The 18,666-nt window shown below is 44.9% G+C and overlaps 1 protein-coding gene and 1 long non-coding RNA gene across 2 annotated transcripts in view; one reads left to right on the forward strand and one right to left on the reverse strand.

The window, feature by feature from the left end:
* Positions 1-4,419: 4,419 nt before the first annotated feature.
* LOC119181061 (uncharacterized) lies at positions 4,420-13,410 on the reverse strand. Its single transcript, XR_005111145.2, has 4 exons — positions 13,221-13,410; positions 8,374-8,461; positions 7,108-7,216; positions 4,420-4,654 (listed from the first exon to the last, which is right to left on the reverse strand). It is a non-coding gene; the product is annotated as an uncharacterized LOC119181061 (long non-coding RNA).
* Positions 13,411-17,269: 3,859 nt separating this feature from the next.
* The window catches only part of LOC142774219 (sodium-coupled monocarboxylate transporter 1-like), a 57,543-nt gene continuing 56,146 nt past the window's right edge, over positions 17,270-18,666 (forward strand). Inside the window, exon 1 of the mRNA XM_075874614.1 lies at positions 17,270-17,351. Within this exon, the coding sequence (XP_075730729.1) occupies positions 17,270-17,351 (82 nt within the window). The remainder of the gene's footprint in view (positions 17,352-18,666) is intronic.

Genomic DNA, 18,666 nt, shown 5'->3' on the forward strand with positions numbered 1-18,666 from the left:
GAAGTGAATCGATGTCACACCGTCATTTGCTGCGAACGATGTGAATCTTTCAACAGCAACACTAACTTCCGTTCGGAGCGGGCTTCCGAAACCGCCGCCTTGTTTCCGTGCACTACGTAAACCACGAGAACACGTTAAAGCTCAATCTCGGAGTGATTACGCGCACCGTTAAGCGTTACGACTCGTATAGGGTACTGCGTAAGCATAATTCGAAACCGCTATTCAGCTAAGCTCGCTATTCCGCTAAGCCCGTTAAACTAGAATTGTCCATCGTTTCACACGTGTTGTACGTCACGATATATGTAACGATAGACAAATCTAGTTCAAGACAAAATAGACACTATAGAAATATATCTCTGTAACTTGTCATCCAAAAAGTGGTCACAGATATGTAAAACGGGGCAACGTTCAAGCAGTTCAAGCCGTCCACCCATACGAAAAGCCAGTGCGGAGTCTCATTACGTAGAATCACTGCAAACATGCATGCACATTTTATTTTCATCCCTCCATCACGGCTCTCAGAGATCATGTGACGTGACATAAACATTGAGAGCCTGCTTTACGTGCCCACATTCTTGTAACGTCTTGATTATTGATACGAGGGGTTTAACGTCCCAAAACCACCATATGATTATGAGAGACGCCGTAGAGTGGAGGGCTCCGGAAATTCCGACCGTGCACCTGCAGGGGTTCTGTAACGTGCACGCAAATCTGAACACGTGGGCCTACAGCATTTTCGCCTGCATCGAAAATGCAGTCGCCGCCTCCGGGATTTGATCCCGCGACCTGCGGATCAGCAGCCGAGTAGCGTAGCCATTAGACCACCACGGCGGGGCATTCTTATAACTCAGACGTTATATTCTTATAACGTCCGAGTTTCCGTCCTATTACGCTACATGATACTGCCGTAACAACGTTGGAATGTGCGAGAATAGCATACATGTTCAATAAACGGGGTGTGGGGCAAAGTATATCCCCTTGACGAAATATTTAGCTTGCAAAAAAAAGAGATTTATGAATTCAGTGCTGGGTAATGTCCCCTTACCTTGAAATATTCTTACGTGGCCGTGGCGGTGCAGAAAACTCCAGCAGAAATCAGAAATACGTAACTCGCTATTTGGGTGAACTTGTGGCTTGGACACAAAGTTAAACGGCAAGCGAGCAATGCACGCTGTACGGAACCTGGTCTGAGAATACTCTTTCGAGGAGAAGGTGGTATCACGCAAAATTCACTCGCTCTTTTTGCTGTTCACTGCCGTCTTAGGAAGCTGATTAAACAAAACAGTGCCAAGTACCAACTTTCGCACATAATTCCCAGTAATTTTTCAATGACCTGCGCAGATAAGGGCCCGCGAAGAATACAATTGTACAGTTCATCGTCACGAATGGGAGACTCAAATAGAGAAAAAGGGGTGAATTCAGTTCATTGTAGAAGCGATTGTTGTAGCATGGAATGGCCAACGAGGAAGACAAAAATGCGCGATCTTGATTTCCGCGGTTCCGAAACGTGTCGCTAGGTGCCTGGAACGTTGGCCGGGTCGATACACGTGCGATAACCTTTATATTGCGCACGACTGTATGCGCACAGTGATAGCGGGGACTAGATCGGCTGTCGATAAACTGACAAGGAGTGAAGCTCGTCGGCATTTATACATGTGTCATCGGTGATTCCAGCGTTATCGCTAGCTGCCACGTAAGTTCCAGAAGAAATTCCTGCTCTATTTGTGCGCTTAATCTAATCTAATTCTAACACTACCTAGATGGTTCCTAGTCATCCGGCGTGCCTTGCGCAATGCGCAGTAACACGTGTTATGGGGCCACAACATAAAAATGAAAAGAGAAGAGGGCGTGTGGCGATATGCCCCTAACGAGCAATTATGCGGAAGCATATTATTACCACCGAAGTGCGACAAACTCCGGAAATAGATCGAAATCTTTTCATCCGTCTCCTCCCGGTAACCGCGTTGTTTATTCGCCAACTTCTACCGGTACATAATTAACAGTGTTAACGAGGAATGCAATATTATGATAGGGGAAAAGAAAGAGAGCAGTACCGACCATACATAACAAAGATGGCTGAAACCTTCAATGAGGAGGCATCGGAGAGGAGTGTTATAGGTTATGTAACGAACGTTGGCAGAACGCGTGGGAACCATAGCAGTGAAAAGATAAGCTGGGTAGCTATGTCCATTGAGCAGATGTCGACAGAGACGTTCAAAATTCGCTCCAGTGTAGGAAGTCTGAAAATGACCACTGCCGACACCTTCGAATTCTCAAGGCAACGATGTCATCTTTTGACATCATCATACAATTATTTTCTTGCATTGCTCAGGTTGACGCCGCCGACGCGGGAGACCGATAGTAAATTCCGCGTTTGATGAGACATCTAAGGCATTCGCCCTAATAGCTGAAGTGATTCTTGATTGTCCCCAGTATGTGCGGTCAACTGTTGCCCCAGTGAGGCCCTTTTGTACAAGTTAACGTAGATTAAAGCATACTTAGGGTAACCTGCATAGCAGCTTGTTTTCAGCGTTGCCGTTTCGTCTTTCGCGGGCGAAAAAGGCTTCACGTTCGTTTTCACCCATCGCGGATCGTTTTCATCCATCGTGCGGTCCGGAAAGCGCTTAATTTTCATCGTCAACAGCGTCATCGTCATGCCGCATAGTTGGTACTTTGCGTGTTCTATGCCATGGTGGCAGAAAAAAGTCTGTAGTCTGTCGTCTTACCCCCGTATTCAGAAATGCTCCTCGACTCGAATGCCATCCTTCACTTGACTGAGTTGAGCACTGCGCCACTGCTCGACTGAAATCAACGCTGCGCTTCTCAAGAATCACTGCAGAATATTGCCGATATGCAGAGACTTGGTCAGCCAAGAGGCGGCGCTCCTATCGACTTTTTCAAGTCGAGGAGAGCCCTTGAGTGTAGGAGCATTTGCGAATACGGGGGTTATTCTTCATTGACATCATCAGTTACGTCGTTCCCAGCGTCGTACCAAGCAAGCGCGCCATTGGCTGCGTTGTGAGTGACGTAAGTCGTCCGTTTTGTCACAGCCGTGGCGCCGAGCGCGCGCGCGAGTTTCTTCCGAAAGCTTTCACAGGGGCATACCAGGGACAACTCCAGAAGAGCACCGATGATGATTGATATGTGGGGTTTAACGTCCCAAAACCACCATATGAACGCCATAAGAGCGCCGACAGTGCAAACGTGAGATGACTTATATTCGCCGGGACGATGGAGCAGTCCGTGGGCAAAAACAGGCCCGGTAGCTCGAAGTCCAGGAGCGACTGCGTACCGATGACGGCATCCTTCCAAGCCACGCTAAATCACGAACGCGAAGGCAAGCGCCGGTGACGGGCGGATGCTGCAAATCAAGCCGCCGAACTAGCTCGCGATGTCGAACGCTTGCAACAAAGTGGCGTTGCTGTGTCAATGTGATGGTTGCAGAAGCCTGTTGACCGGGGCGAACGAACGCCCGCTTTCGGTGGTGGTGTCTCCAGCGGCACATTGGCTTCGGCGGTGACGTCCATTACCGCATGTTGTTTGAGAACAACCACCGTGATTACCGCATTGCGAAATGCATTTAACTGCTCATAACACTCCTCCATGACGGTGATCTTGCGAGGCAACGCGTAAGGCATGTGAAATAAACATTGTGGGAAACACAAGTCAAACGTTTAAGAAGCACGAAGATGTAACCAATAATTGTGGAAGACTCGAGGGTTACGTCGAGTTAAAGTCGCTTCTAAACACCGAGGCCGCACGTTTCAGCTTCTGCTGGTTAACCATGTTTGCGGAAAGCTTGGGAGGTGATATTTTTCGAAGATTGTTCTTGGAAAATCCTTCAATTTATTGTTTTTAGGTTAAAACTTTATCACTTATTTGAACCAGGTAAATGGTGTGAAAGGTGTAAATCAAGATGACTGATGTAATAGGAAAATTATGAGGGTAAAAAGTTTTTTTTTGGGGGGGGCGTTATTTTATTTACATAATTTAACTTGACTTTTCGAAGGTCTTTCTTTCAACCATCAGCAAATAATACTTCTTATTGTCCTGTAATTTCTAAAACCAGCCCTTGGGCATAGTGCAACGCGGCGTCGTAAACACGCGTACGAATTTGAGTTATGCAGGATGTTTATAGCGTGAGCGGTGCAAGAGTCCGTCAATCTAGCCATAAATGTCGGGCGGCCGGCCAGACCTGAGGACTGCTCCTCGGAGGCCTTCATAGGAGTGGTGAATGTAGCCCTTCCATGACACCCAAACCTGTCTGCTGAAACGTGTCTCGATGTAAAGTAAAAAAGGACAAAAAAACGACTCGGGCAAGTTTTGTGCGTACAAATTAAGCCGAACGATATATTATGAACCTACGAACCCGTTGAGAATAATTCGCTTTTTGGCTGAAAACTGTAGCGACGCGGTCAGTCGGGTGAACAACAACTTTATTGCAGTTGGGTTAGTGCTATATAAAGAGATGCGTGACGTAACATGTCACGTGATTACGGGTGTTATCTGAAATCTTGCTTCCACGCAAGCTCTGCTCACGGTTCACGGTCTTGAACGACCGCCTCGCGAACACATCACGGCGCCGCAACACCGCGGGAATGGAGCGTCTTCAACAAAAGACGCCGTGCACAATGGATCGCCGGCTCCCGGACATCTGCAAGAATCGAAATCACGTGTATCAATTCAAAAGGCAACTCTTTTTGGATTAGGATTAAGAATGAGACGTTGTAGGTTGCCGGCAGATCTAGCCTTGCGAAAGTTGCGGCCGACAGCCCCACCTGGTTTCCTTCTTGTAAATTGTATTGAACTGATGCCCTTTTTCTATGTCTTATTTTTTGTTTGACCTAAGCGAAGGCATGCTCTTAGAAACACTCGCGTAGCATGACGTAACTCTGCATAAGCCGGCAGTCTGTGTGTTGTTCCGCATGCAGTATTATATATCGGACCTTTATCTCAATGCACCACACCCCAGCATAATTGTCACTCGTGACCAATCTTATGCGAGGTCTGTAGCAGTCAAAAACGCCTAGTAAAGTAACGACACATGCATTCTGAAGATCAAGTGACAATGCGGAAACGCATTATCAGTTACACTGTCGCATAGAGAGACTAAACCTTGTGGTTTCTCAAATAAACATTGCCGTTGTTCCTTGATTGATTAATTCGTGGAGTTTGACGTCCCAAAACCCCCATATGATTATGAGAGACGCCGTAGTGGAGGGCTCTGAAAATTTTGACCACCTGAGGTTCTTTGACGTGCACTCAAATCTGAGCACACGGGCCTACAACATTTCCGCCTCCATCACAAATGCAGCCGCCGCAGCCGGGATTCGAACCCGCGACCTGCGGGTCAGCAGCCGAGTATGTGCGGAAGGGGTGGAAGGGGACGCCTTGGTATCCTTCGCTCCAACGTCAAGATAAGTTGTCGCCGAGTATAACATACAGATCCTGACTTTTGTCGGCCCACAAGACCGTGAATGCGTTTCTTTTTTCTGTTTCTTGAAGACCGCTCTCTTCAGTGAACACCTTTGACTTTTACATGTGCTACTGACATGTACGAATCAGTGTGCTTATTGCTAATCCCTTCCTCTCTTTCCCTCGTCTGCCTTTTCCTGCGTTCCCAGTATCCGGCACAGGGTAGCCAACCGGACATCATCAGCAGCAGCCCGACTACGCCTACTGCGGGGGAAATCATCTCCCATGTTCCTCTAATCAACCGGGTTCTGTGCTTTCTCCGGCAACGTTTTTTTCCCGCAAACGTTTTAATCTCATCTGCCCGCCTAATTTTTGTCTTACCTCACACGTTTGCTTTCTTTTAAAATTCAGTCTGTAACTCTTAAGAGCTCTCAATCATCTTGTCTACGCACTACATGCCCCACCCAAGCCCATATTATTTTTTTTATTTCTACTAAGAAATCCTTTAGGCGCAAAATGGTTTTACGCGTTTCAGTAAAGTAACATTTCGAGCACAATTTCAGAATTTCTAAAACACCACTCTTACCGCGAAACTACTCTTTATAAGCGAGAAAACGCGCGAAAATAAAATGTGGGTGGCGACGCCATCTTGATATTCCCGCACCAAACTTCATGACTTCATAGATTTCGAAGGCGCCTACTGGGTCCTACGTACCTTTTAATCGATTTAAACAAATTGCGTTGTCATCTGCGGGTGCCATGTATCTAGCATACGAAAATTTTTAAGATTTCATAGAGCTAATGTTCGGAAAATACAAAACATACCTATTAAAATTTTTCGACGTCACACACGGAGATTCCGGTGAGAAATATAAAAATTAAACTTCAACCTTGATTTTCTCTGCTAATAATGAACTTATGATGGAGAAACATTAGGCATTAGAGTTTTCAGAGTGCAGTTTGTCAATCTAAACCAAGTCGTTGTTTCTGATTTGTGCCCCTTTAACAAATGTTTCCTCACTGACCATTATGCTCTTTTCATGCCTCTTCGACTTACACATACCATTTTCCTTCCCATTGCTCACTACGTCATGCTCAATTCAGGATGAACTTTCGTCGTGAGCCTCCAGGCACCTGCTGCGTAGGTTAGTATCATGTAAGATGCAGCTGTTAAGCATTCCTCACCAGCAATAGTGGTGAACTACCATTCGTTATCTGATAATGCACGCTGAAAGTGCTTCACTTCATTCTTATTCTTTTAGTTAGTTCAGTCTGTCTCAGTCTCATGCTTCATCTCCACGGTAACTACCTGTCCTAATCAGATGCATTCCTTTGCCGCCTCCAGTGCATCATTGCCAATGAAGATGCACTGTTTTCTTTCGAGACTATCGCACATTGTTTTATGTTTTTATGTTTTTTAGATTCCTAAATAATTTTCAGACCTACTGTTTTAATTTTGTTGTCCCACCCAGTAACCATGAGCTGCAATTTACCCCTTGAGCTACTTATGAGTGTGCGACGAGAGAATCACACGTTGCCGATGTTCACTGCACTAACTCGTACACTCCGCTAACCTGTATACATGAGGTACCCGTATTTTCTGGAGCAAGAATTTTCATTCATATAAATGTTTATCGTGGTATCCTCATGGTGAAGAACGATTAGTTTTTACGTGATTCAAAATGCACTTACTTTTCCATCGTAATATTTCCTTTATGGCAGCTGTAACTGACGCAAGGGCTTGTCAAGTTAAGGACTTGACCATCATACATGACTCTTCTTTCGTTCGTCCAACATTTTTCTGCGAAGTGAGCACATAAACATCAATTTGGCCATTTATACCAAGCCCCCATAAGCGCAAGTTTATTTAATTCATGCGAAACAGCATATTGTAGAATATGCTGAATAAATTACACAGCACAAAACAAGAATTGTTTTCACGGAATTCTCAGCTAGCTAGTTGTACGTTAACGTCAACTTTGGTGATTTCTAGTTACAGCTCGTAGGAAGTGTAGCCAGATCAAAAAATAACACGCTTTGATGACTGTTTTATACCTATAGCTAAGGCATTGTCCTAAAGAGCCCCTCAATCACCGAGAAGTCGAAGTCTATAGTTGTTGCATTTCAGTTGCCCAGGAGCGTACAAGGGACTTTTTCGAAACGGTGCCGTATAATAGAAGTTACACGTGTTCAATGATTCGAAAAAGGCCCTCGCTCGTTTCGCTTTACTCATTCGCTAAGCTCCGTTCATCCACTCGTCTCTCTTCCTGGCTGACTGCTCATACTCACAGCGCGAGGAGGAAAAGCGGCAAACGCACGGGCCTCGGAGTGGACAAGGAGGCTTAGTCGATGACCAGAAGACGAAATTGGTGACGTCACGCTGAACAGCGAGAGGCTGAACCCCGATGAATGGCGCGGAAAGGATAAAGGGTTGTGTCGTTGATTTTAAAAGGTGGCCGCAGATCATGACGCTGCAATGTTTGGCATTGTTGGCCGCGACGACATTCTGACTCGATGCGCACACTTACTTGAAACGTTAAGTAAATATAACCAGTGGTTCTTCGGCCTTGTGGTTCTTGAGCTTGCTTGTGTCACATCAGAATCATGAAATCATATAAACCTACTCAATGTAGATTACGCAATCAGAAGTTGTTATTTCTTTTTTTTACCTACATTGGTTGTGACTGTGCGCCTCTGCTGCTTGTTGATGTACAAAGGTGTGGATCTGCTTCAATAAAATCAGTAGTCAATCTGTGGTTGTGCTTGTCTGTTTCTTCCTGTGAGTTCTGTTTATAGTTGCGGTACTTACGATGGTTCTTACGTGAGAACATCAACTCGCCCAACAGTCAACTCTTTTAAAATCTTAATGAACATTCTGTGAACGCTTCGACTGCGACTCATCAGCACAAAAGTGACAACATGTTTAGAAGCGAACAGCTACTGCAGCCACGAACTTACTTGCACAGAAGAACGTCCAAAATATTGTCCCGAAAAGGTAGAAACAAAGCATAATTACGTTTTTCACGCTTAAATTATCCACGTGTGTCTGAAAAAAAAACAGCAACTTAGTGAGTGAATTGAGTAGGTTAACATGACGCGTCTGGAAGCTCTTCTTTCAAGTCTAAATAAAGCTTTCGTTTGGGCTAGTTGGTGCATTCTCGAACACATATTTCGGTAGCGGAAAAAAATACGGATGTAGGAGAGAACACAGGACAAGCGCAAGCTTCAACTGTGCAGCTAAAGTTCTCGCCCGTGCTGTGTACTCCCTTTCGTTCGTGTTTTTTTTTTTTTTTTGCGCAACTCAAATATGTGTTTATGTTCACCTTTCTTTGTGAGGTGTCCTTTCTCCAACATCATATCTTCTTATATTATGCCCCAACTAGGCCAGCCGATTTTATGCAAGTTTCAGGTACGCCAGGTACTTGAATATGAAAACACATCCTGGACTCCTTCTAAATTTATAATTTCCCTAAAACCATAATTCTAAGCAGTCAATAAATCCGTAAGGGCAGTCCTAGTTGACGAAGAGTAACTGTGCACGCCTACCAGAATTGAATCGATTGAGTTACAATTAAAGTGTCGTAGCAGATAGGATCAATTAGGATCGCTGTCAGGGGCCATGTAGCCCAGTCAAGGATGGCTGTCCTTAGTCATGCAGTTGACTAAATTTATAAGACACGGCAACGTCGATCGTAATTTATTACATTTTAGCCTTATATTGTAGCTTTTTCTTTCGACTTTGCGCCATTATCATGCTAAACTAATGATAACGTTCTTTCTACAAAACATTCACTGTTACTTCAACTATGTTTCGTGCATATTTATAATTATTTCAAAAGTCCGGCTCTTAAAAGCCTTGGTTGTGCCAGCCAGCGTGAATGGGAACTATCCTCATCATTAAACGGTACGAACTTGTTTCGTTCTCTTCAACTTCCGCTTTTCTCCCACAACATGTGGACCGATTTGTCCGGCGCGTAATACAAAAACTATGATGGGCGAGTCTGTTACATGACTAAATATCGGGTAACATCATGTGATAGCTAGTTGCGGAACAGAGATCACCTATAGCATCAGGTAAAAACTAGTCACGCCACTGAAAATCATGTAACATGTCGCAATAATTAGTCGCGTCAACAAAAATCACAGAGCACCTAGTTACGGGGCTGAAAGTACCGTACAAATTCTCACGTAATTAATAATCCCGTACGATCACATATCTTGGCGCGTGTCTAGCGTTGTTGTATGTGTCACCTTGATGTCTGTTACAACATGTGATTTTAGTGACGTGACTAGCTGTGACGCGGTTTTAGGCAAGAACATGTCGCGTTATTTCATCATGCAATCACGCACGATAGCGTAAAGACTAAGTCATGTGGCATGTTCTGGTCTAAAACCACGTCACAGCTAGTCACGTCCCTAAAATCACATCTCGTACCAGACTGAAACGTGACATATATAGCCAATATATACTAGCCACACTTAGTGCTATTAGCAAAAAACTTAGCATATCTAGTAAAATTTCAGTATGACCAGCAAAACTTGGCTATTGGGATCACTGCTTCTCCTGATGGTTCCTGCCTTGTCACCTATACGTGCAGCTGCACTGTTTGTTATTGTTTTGTGTTTTGTCAGTAATTATTGCTTAATGCTTGCGTAGTTCGTCCTCATGGTACTGTTCAATGTTTGTGAGTGCTCCACTTGCTTGCAATTTACGAAGAGAATCCCAGCAGGGTTGCCAAATGTGTGGCCCCACCGGTTATATTCCGCTCTACCATTCGTGCCCTGTTGCATTCAAGTTGACTGAATTGAAACAAAAGGGCGCGACAAAAATGTTCCCAACATTCAAACATTTTTTTCATGTAAGCTAATCTACAGGAAGGGTCTCACAAGTTTGGTTTTTTAAACAAGTTAGGTCTCTCAAACTAGCGCCCCGCCCTGGTGGTCTAGTGATTAAGGTACTGGGAAGCTGACCCACAGGTCTAGAGATCGAATCCCGGCAGCGGCGGCTGCATTATTGATGGAGGCGGAAATGTTGTAGGCCCGTGTGCCCAGATTTGGGTGCACGTTAAGCAAACTCAGATGATCTAAATTTCTGGAGCCCTCCACTACGGCATCTCTCATAACCATATGGTGATTTTGGGACTAAACCCCACATATGAATCTATCAATAAATAAATAAATAAATAAATAAATAAATATATAGAAGAAAGGCAGAGAAGGTAACCAAGCTTGGCTCGGTTGTCTACCCTACACTTGGGATGGGGTAATAATAGAAAGGAAAGAGATAGAAAAGAAAAGGAGTAAGAAAGAGAAAGATGAACAGTCAGCTCGATACTACTCAGCACGTTCTCACACTGTTCTTTCACAAGCGCTCGTGAAGTCTGGTGGTCCTTAAAAGTACAAGAGGGCTTTCGTGGCTTTGCGCGTATGCGAAACCGCCGGCCAAGGTCCCAGGATCTTCTTTTCTGTAAGCGGCCGTGAATCCAGCTGAAAGAGCTTGGCTTCCATAATACATCGTTCAGACTGGTATGCTGGGAAATGGCATAGAATGTGCTCAAGCGTCTCCTCGCAGGTGCAGATATTGCATGCCGAACTGCTCGCTGCTCCAAGGAGAGGAGAACACGCAATCGTAAATGCCACACCCAACCTCATGCGACGCAGCAAAGCTTCAGCGCATCGTAGGAGCCCGGTTGGCAAACGAAGTTGCAACTTTGGGTCGATCGATAACACGCGCGCGTTGGAGAAACCCGGCGTATTCCATTGTAGGAGAGTAATACCGCGAGCAAGTGATTGTAGTCGCCTTGCAGGGTCTGTTCTCAAGAGTGGTATGGGCGTACGCAGGTCTTGGTCATGAGCCAATCAAGCAGCTTCATCCGCGCGGTCATTGCCGATGATTCCGCAATGACTCGGCAACCATTGAAATACAATATCGTGAACTTTGACGAGTGCTTCGTGGTAGTCGTTCCTTTATATGATACAGTGATTGTTCATGTAACCCATGCTGCATAACAAACCGTAGTGACTGTAAGGCTGACCTGGAGTCGCAAAAGATGGCCCATTGATTAAGCTGCTGCCGAAGAATGTACTTCCCTGCACCTTGAACCGCAGCGAGTTACGCTGCTGTCGACGTCGTGGTGTGAGAAAACTTGTATTGAAGCAACACATTACCAGATGGAACAACCACTGCTCCTGTAGAGCTGTTGAAATTAGTGGAGCCATCGGTGTTATCATGTATGTGACCAAAGTACCTTTCGTCCAACAGACGCAAAGTCAATTGCTCCAGAGCTAGCAGTGACATGCGTGCCTTCCTAACGATTCCAGGAACCGATAAGTGCACGTCCGGTTGACGGAGACTCCATAACACAGCTGCTAGACGCATCGCAAGTTTGAAGCCAAGCCGTAATATGTCCTGATGTTTCGTCACAATACCGCAGAACAAAGAATGGGGCCTCCGCACTGTCAAACACGCTAAATGACGTGACGGAAGCCGTGACAAATGTCGAAAGTGTGCTCTGAGCGTCTCGACAATGATATACGTTGTGACCAGCTGTTCTTGGGCGATAACAATAGTTGCCACTGTCTACGAGCATCTTGGAAGGCCAAGACATGTCTGGAGTGCTTGGGCTTGTGCGTTATATAGTGCACGGATGTTAGTCTTAAACGTGTTGGACAGGGCAGGAAGGCTGTATACCGGAGAAGACCGAGAAAGAGGGCTGTATAAAGCTGCAGCATGAGTTCACGAAAGGGCCCCATGATTTTCCAGCAACGAACTTGAATACATTCTCAATGCCAATGAGCTTTTTCTTCAGGTATGCGAGATGTGGGCTCCAGGTCAGGTCACGATCTACGATGACACCTAAGAATCTATGACTGCTCTTATAAGCCATTGATCTGCCATCGCTGCACAATGGGTAGAAAGACATCGTTTTACGTGTAAAGGCCACCGCTGTGCATTTTTCTGTGGCGATAGTGAAACCTTGCTGGCGAAGGTATGCCGATGTCATTGTTGCCGCCTTCTGTATCCTTGCGCGCACTTGAAGCCGTGTCACGCCCAAATGCAGATATCATCAGCGTAGAGAAATATATAAGCCGTCTGTGACAGCATTTCGGTGAGCCCCACTAGAACCAGGTTGAAAAGAGTCGGACTCAAAACGCCGCCTTATGGCAGCCCACGACTTGTGAAGTGCTTATTCATAGACCCATCTTAGGTTAGAAGGAACATGGATCTCTTTGTGAGGTAGCTTCTTACCCATCGAGAGAGACGACCTCCAAGTTCAGCTGTTTCGAAAGCATTGAGACCAGCCTCATTGGTCAAGGCACCTTTCACGTCTAAGAACAGAGCTACCGACAACCGTTTCTGAGCTTTTTGTTGCTGAACAGAGGTCACTAAGTCAACAACGCTATCGATTGAAGACAGTGTAAACGTTTATAATATTGGCTGATCGGTGAATGCGAGAATATTCCTTAAACCAGCCGCTCTTGGGTCTGCACCATTCTTCGGGCTTAGGCAGCGAGTTTGCGCTGGTCGACCATCAGAAAAACGACGCACAGTCTTCGCAAAAGATCAATGTTTTTTCTAGTTTATAAGCTTTAACCAAAATACCCTCTAACGCATGCAAATGAATGCGCTTTCAGCCATCATGCTAATATATATATATATTTAAGACAAATGGTAAGAAACACGACCGTATTAATAGTTATTTTTTAAGAAAAATCAGAAAAACTGAACTATTTTCCTTCAAAAACTGGGGTTCATAAACACTTTCGACTGACTGAACTATGGCTCACTGGACAGCAAATCTTACCTGCGAGGCAATCTTTAATGTATTGATGAGTACGCTTTCGTGGCGCTCTCGTCGAACAGTTGGTCAATATTCGCCCCAAAAAAAAAAACGCTTATGGAAACGTTATGCAGAAAGCGAAACAACCAGCTTCAAACCTGTGACTTTTCTTGGATGGCTTTCGTTACCATGAACGTGCGCAGATTAGAAATTAATTCTGTGCACTTCTCAAATCGTTTGTTTGACGGCGACAGACAACCACCAGACGTGGCAATTTTGTTTTGTTTTGTTTTGTTTTTCAAAAAATGAAACGCGTCACTGTGAAAGCGAGCTTGTGTGAACCTGCGTAAAGCTAGCAATGCTGAGGGAGAGACAAGAAAAAAATGCGCGCAATTATGATTGAGGACGTCAAGAAAAATGTGGCCAGCAGCTGCACAAGAACAATGGACTAGTGAAGAATGCACATCACAGAGAAGCACAGAAGGCAAGTGGAGAATCACGCTCAAATTCAAACATCTGTTGCTTCTCGTCATTGTGATGTAGCTCCAGTGAGCTAAATACACAAATGAATAACGGAACAAGAACAAGAGGACAGGACATGTGGTGAGAAGTGTCATACCAACTAGCCCAAATGGGAGCTTTGCTTTTGATTGTCACTTTGCCAGCATCACAGATTTTTTGTGCTATTTATTGGTAAGAGCTTGAACGACATTTAAACGCGGGCCCGAGGCTGCTCATCTCTGTGAAGTGCCCCTTTCTACTGCAGCGCCCTCGGCGCAATCCAGACTGCACTAAACGCTTGTTTCGCACATTCAATCCGCGAAGTGCTGCTACATGACGACATTCGTGTAGCATGAAAACACCGAAAATTCACCTGACCAGGATTTGGGTACATTTGCACGTAGCGCGATCTCTTGGCGATGATAGCGGCAGGCTGCCGTGAATGAATGGGAAATAGGCGAAAAAATATATCTTTTGAATTTAACTAGTCATCAAAAACAACTCCGATATCTAAATAGTAGAGACTTACAAAATCATTTTCGTGAAATGTCCCTATCACACTACAAGACGCGTGGCTTCCAATTTATTTATATTTTACAATGAGGCCCCACGTGTTTCCAATTGGCGGAATTTAATGGTCCTGGGAGGCCACACAGCTTAGAGCCCGACACTAAAATTTCGCCAAAATCTTCCAGCAGGTCTCTGCACTTCATATCACACAGTCGTTTTTTTATAACTAGCTTAGTCCAAATCTATGTTTTTTTTTCGCCTATTTCCCAATCATTTAAGGAAGAACAATGCTCATGCTAACGAGAGATGGCAACACGCAAATATGTCCTCAAATCTTGAGAATGAGGTATCGTTTATATTAGGTCAGTTTTACCAAAAGGTTCGTCGTCTTGAAACCATAAATTGTTCTTGTTCTCGCTCAACAAGAACAAGCATAGGAACATTCCAAAACAAGAACGATCCCCAGTGCTTCGCCCCCTCGTCATGATTCACTTCGTAGAGATGAGTGGATATTTTAAAACACGATGTTGTTTCATGCCGGGGTCCACCAATACTTCAGTGACGTATTTCTGTCACGGAAATGACGTCGAAAAAGTACACATGACTAGAAGAGAAAAAAAAAACATTTGCGTCAACATGAGTTTAACCAAGCGCTTAACCTACGACCTCTTGCTACGCGGCAATCGATGCCGGGCCCGAATTTATTTAGTACACCCGAATTTGTGTAGTACAAATCAAGCTACAGCCCCAAACACTCGAATTTGTTTAATACATATTAAGCTATACAGTCCAGCCAGACTGTACAGAACTCGGGAAAATTGAGTTATCATTTAACGCGTCACGGTGGTCTAGTGGCTAAGGTACTCGGCTGCTGACCCGCAGGTCGCGGGATCCAATCCCGACCGCGGCGACCACATTTCCGATGAAGGCGAAACTGCGTGAGACCCAGTGAGCTTAAATTTAGGCGCACGTTAAGGAACCCCGGGTGGTCGAAATTCTTAGAGCCCTCCACTACGGCGTCGCTCATAATCATATGGTGGTTTCGGGGCGTTAAACCCAAACAATTATCTCTTACATAAAATAGCTTTCGAACACGACAGTGTCTTAACGTCAACTCATCGGGAAACTGAAGGTTGCACCAACTACATACAGCCAAAACAATTCATACATCAAATTGAGAGAGAGGGACAGAGAATTTAAAGAGACAGAGTATTTTAATGAAGAGCTGCCGGTTTTTTTTTACTTTTTTTTTCGCTTGGCAGGCTACTGCAGGTGCGGGATGATGATTATGACATATACAGTGATAAAAACATAACACATACAGTCACACAAGTAAACTACACCATTTTTTTTTTCAGGCTCGTGGCCTGCAAGAATGTCAGCAGCACTTTTGTTACGAGTAACGCATTGGAGCGACTTTTCTATGGGTTCAAAATGTGTCTAAACTACAAGCTAGAGTCTTGTAGGAGATTCAAGGCCACCTTCGGACACTGTCTTTCTGGCCTGCATTCACAGAGCACATGATAGTGATCTAACATCGTACCCGCAACTTTACATCGCAATGGTGAATCCGAGGTAACGGACACTGCAAAACCCTTTATGAAGTTGGCTTCTTCTTATGAAAGGTGACTTGGAAGACCCGCGTGTATTATTTAGAGTAAGCGGTGTTCATAGGAGGGCACTACGTAGATTGCGTAGAAAATACCGCTTGCCAATGCATGCGTTTAGCCGTAATTCCTCATCGTGGCACTCGTCAGCTCATTGCGGAGGGTTAAAACTCGCTTCATCATGCCTCTATTAACGCAGTGGCTGCCGTAAAACAGAAAAACTTTGCCGTTTTCCGCAAGGCTGGCGCTAACCAACATAGTCGAACGTAGAGAAAATTCTGACGTCACCGCTATACAGCATAGACGTCACTGAAACCGTCGTAATGGCCAACCTCAAGGCACACTGAAGGTTTGTGACGTCGCATGCTAATGTTATCATTACATCACTTGCAAGTTATCTTGTTATTGTCGCTCGGTGGGCAATAGTATTCTGCCCACATCCTTATATTGTCGAAGCAGGTTTAGCGCGATGCGGTTGTGCTTCTCCATTTGTCATCATGTCCGCCATGTTAGTAAACAAGTACGTCATAAATCCGCGACCATGACGTCACGTGCAAGCTACGTATAGAAAGCACGCTCAGTATAGCCACGTAAAGCAAAAGCTAACGTTAGGTTCAAACTGCACTAGCGGCGAAAACCTGTGAAATTTGGTGGAAGCCCTCCCTCCTTCCTGTTTATGCTCTGATTTTGTTTTATTTTTCTTTTCACTTTGAATCAAGACGAAGTCAAACTAGGGGCTTCCGACGCACAACCACTACGAACATCTGCTTATGGATATGTTAAGGCACTGTTTACATTGATACCGTATTCTCACGCATAACCTGCCAATGCGTGTAGCCGGCTTCATCAGCTACACACTGCGGAAAAATGAGAAGTCCCGCGTATTACTGGGAGGCCACATTTTTTGGCGCAGTCGTGAAAGCTTGCTTATACACCGCGATTCACACAGAAAATACGGTAAATTTATTACAACTTTTCCATTGAATTATGAGAGATATCGAACTCTATATTAAACTGCAAGTCTTATATATGTGGACTTGACTGTATAGCTGCATCTCTCGAACAGAGGAGGTCCGTATGAGACCAGAACAAAAACAGCCGTAGATCATATGTACAACTATTTTGTTTTTTCATTCAACTTTGGCGTCATTAAGATCCACACGCAGTTCACCAAAAGCCAGCAGCATGGAGCTGTGTGCAATTGGATACGCAGTAACCAAATTACTGATGCCTGTCACAGCATTAGAATAAAAGTCAGGAAGCTCCACCACCACCCCCTCCCCCCAAAAAATCATAATTAAGGTAAAGCAATCACGCCGTACAGTTGCGGAACACCTGCTCCACTCATTAAACCAAAGCACCAATACAACTGACCTACAGGTGACAGCGTTGGCATGTGACGTTTGCACGAAGAGGAATCCACACAAGCGCTAAGTATAATTAGCGTCCGCGACCATGTCGTCCGTAAGTGCAACGCTGCCCACCGTGCCCGTTTACGACTACGCCATATTTCTAAGCCTCACGGCTCTTAGTTTGGGTAAGTGCCCGTGCATTGACCTCAGCTACGAATATTCAGTGTCATCTGTAATCAGTTTTAGGCAGTCAGCTTAGTGCGATTCGCGGGAAATATGAGCTAGCAAATTCGCATTACGCCGACAGCACATTAACGGGACAGGATCAGACCGTTCGCTGGAAAAATTGAGTGAATTCGAAAAAATAGAATTTTTAAATATTTAGGTAAACAATAATATAATCATCCTAAACGGTCTTCTAATGTGCGTTCATTTCCTATGTACGGTCAAGGCGAATCGAAAATTTATAATAGAAAAGAATGAAAAGTTATTTCAATGGCAGGAGTCCTGATCGAGGGCCTCCAAAGACCTTACCCGCGCTTTTCACCTGGTCGATCAGCTCTTGCTGGACAGCCAGGTCAGAGCTGGACTGTCATACCACCCTCTAATCCAACATGTGGCGTTGGTTTCATTTCTCGGTGTTCCAGGCGTGGTCGATGCTTTAAGCCACGCCAGGTATAATGTGATGAAGTGTATAGGACTCCGCCCACGCCAGGGACCGGCACCTCGATAGCACGCCAGAGTATAACACCAGTTTGAATCCCCAATCCATGGCCTCCTCTTCCATTATGTGTCCACAAGATCCCTTAATGTTCGCCTAAGACAGTTCGAGGATTAAAGCCATACTTTTCTTCTAAGACAGGGTCTTGAACCTCTCCCGCCTCCCTCCAATAGCTTTATTTAACTAACGTGTTTTTGCACTGCCTTCGCGATCAGACCACGTTTGAGCAAGCCACGATGGCATGCGTTGACATTGTCACGGGACCTCACATTATGCGACAGTATAACGGCTCTATAATGACATCATGATGACGTCCCAAATGCTAGCCATCTATAACGTGTTGATTACATCGTATCCTGACGTCCCATCGTGTTTTTTTAACGCGATATGTTTTATGCCCGGGTCCACCATGGTTCCACCATGACTGGCAACGCTCAGTGGGTCCGCCAGCATGTCACTGAGCAGTATCCTCTGCTACCACTGCTGATGGTCAATTTGCCTGTTTGATGAGGTACCGGAAACCTTCGTCCTAAAGTTGTTTATTTCGTCTGAAACCTTCCAGTTTTTATTTGCGTAATACAGCTTCGATCAGGCCAAGTCAATTTTTTCTGACACAGGTTGACGCCACTAAAATGTCTGCTAATGTCGGCTAGTGTTGCCGATCAAAATGAGCGTAACTAGGTGTAAATAAACATAGCTCTCAGGTCATTATCTCACGTTAACCGCTGCACCGACGTCTTGAGCACCTTTCGCGAAGATCTCGCAATCCCCTTTGACTC

Source organism: Rhipicephalus microplus, chromosome 10, assembly GCF_043290135.1.
Source record: "Rhipicephalus microplus isolate Deutch F79 chromosome 10, USDA_Rmic, whole genome shotgun sequence".
NCBI classification, from domain to species: Eukaryota; Metazoa; Arthropoda; class Arachnida; order Ixodida; family Ixodidae; genus Rhipicephalus; species Rhipicephalus microplus.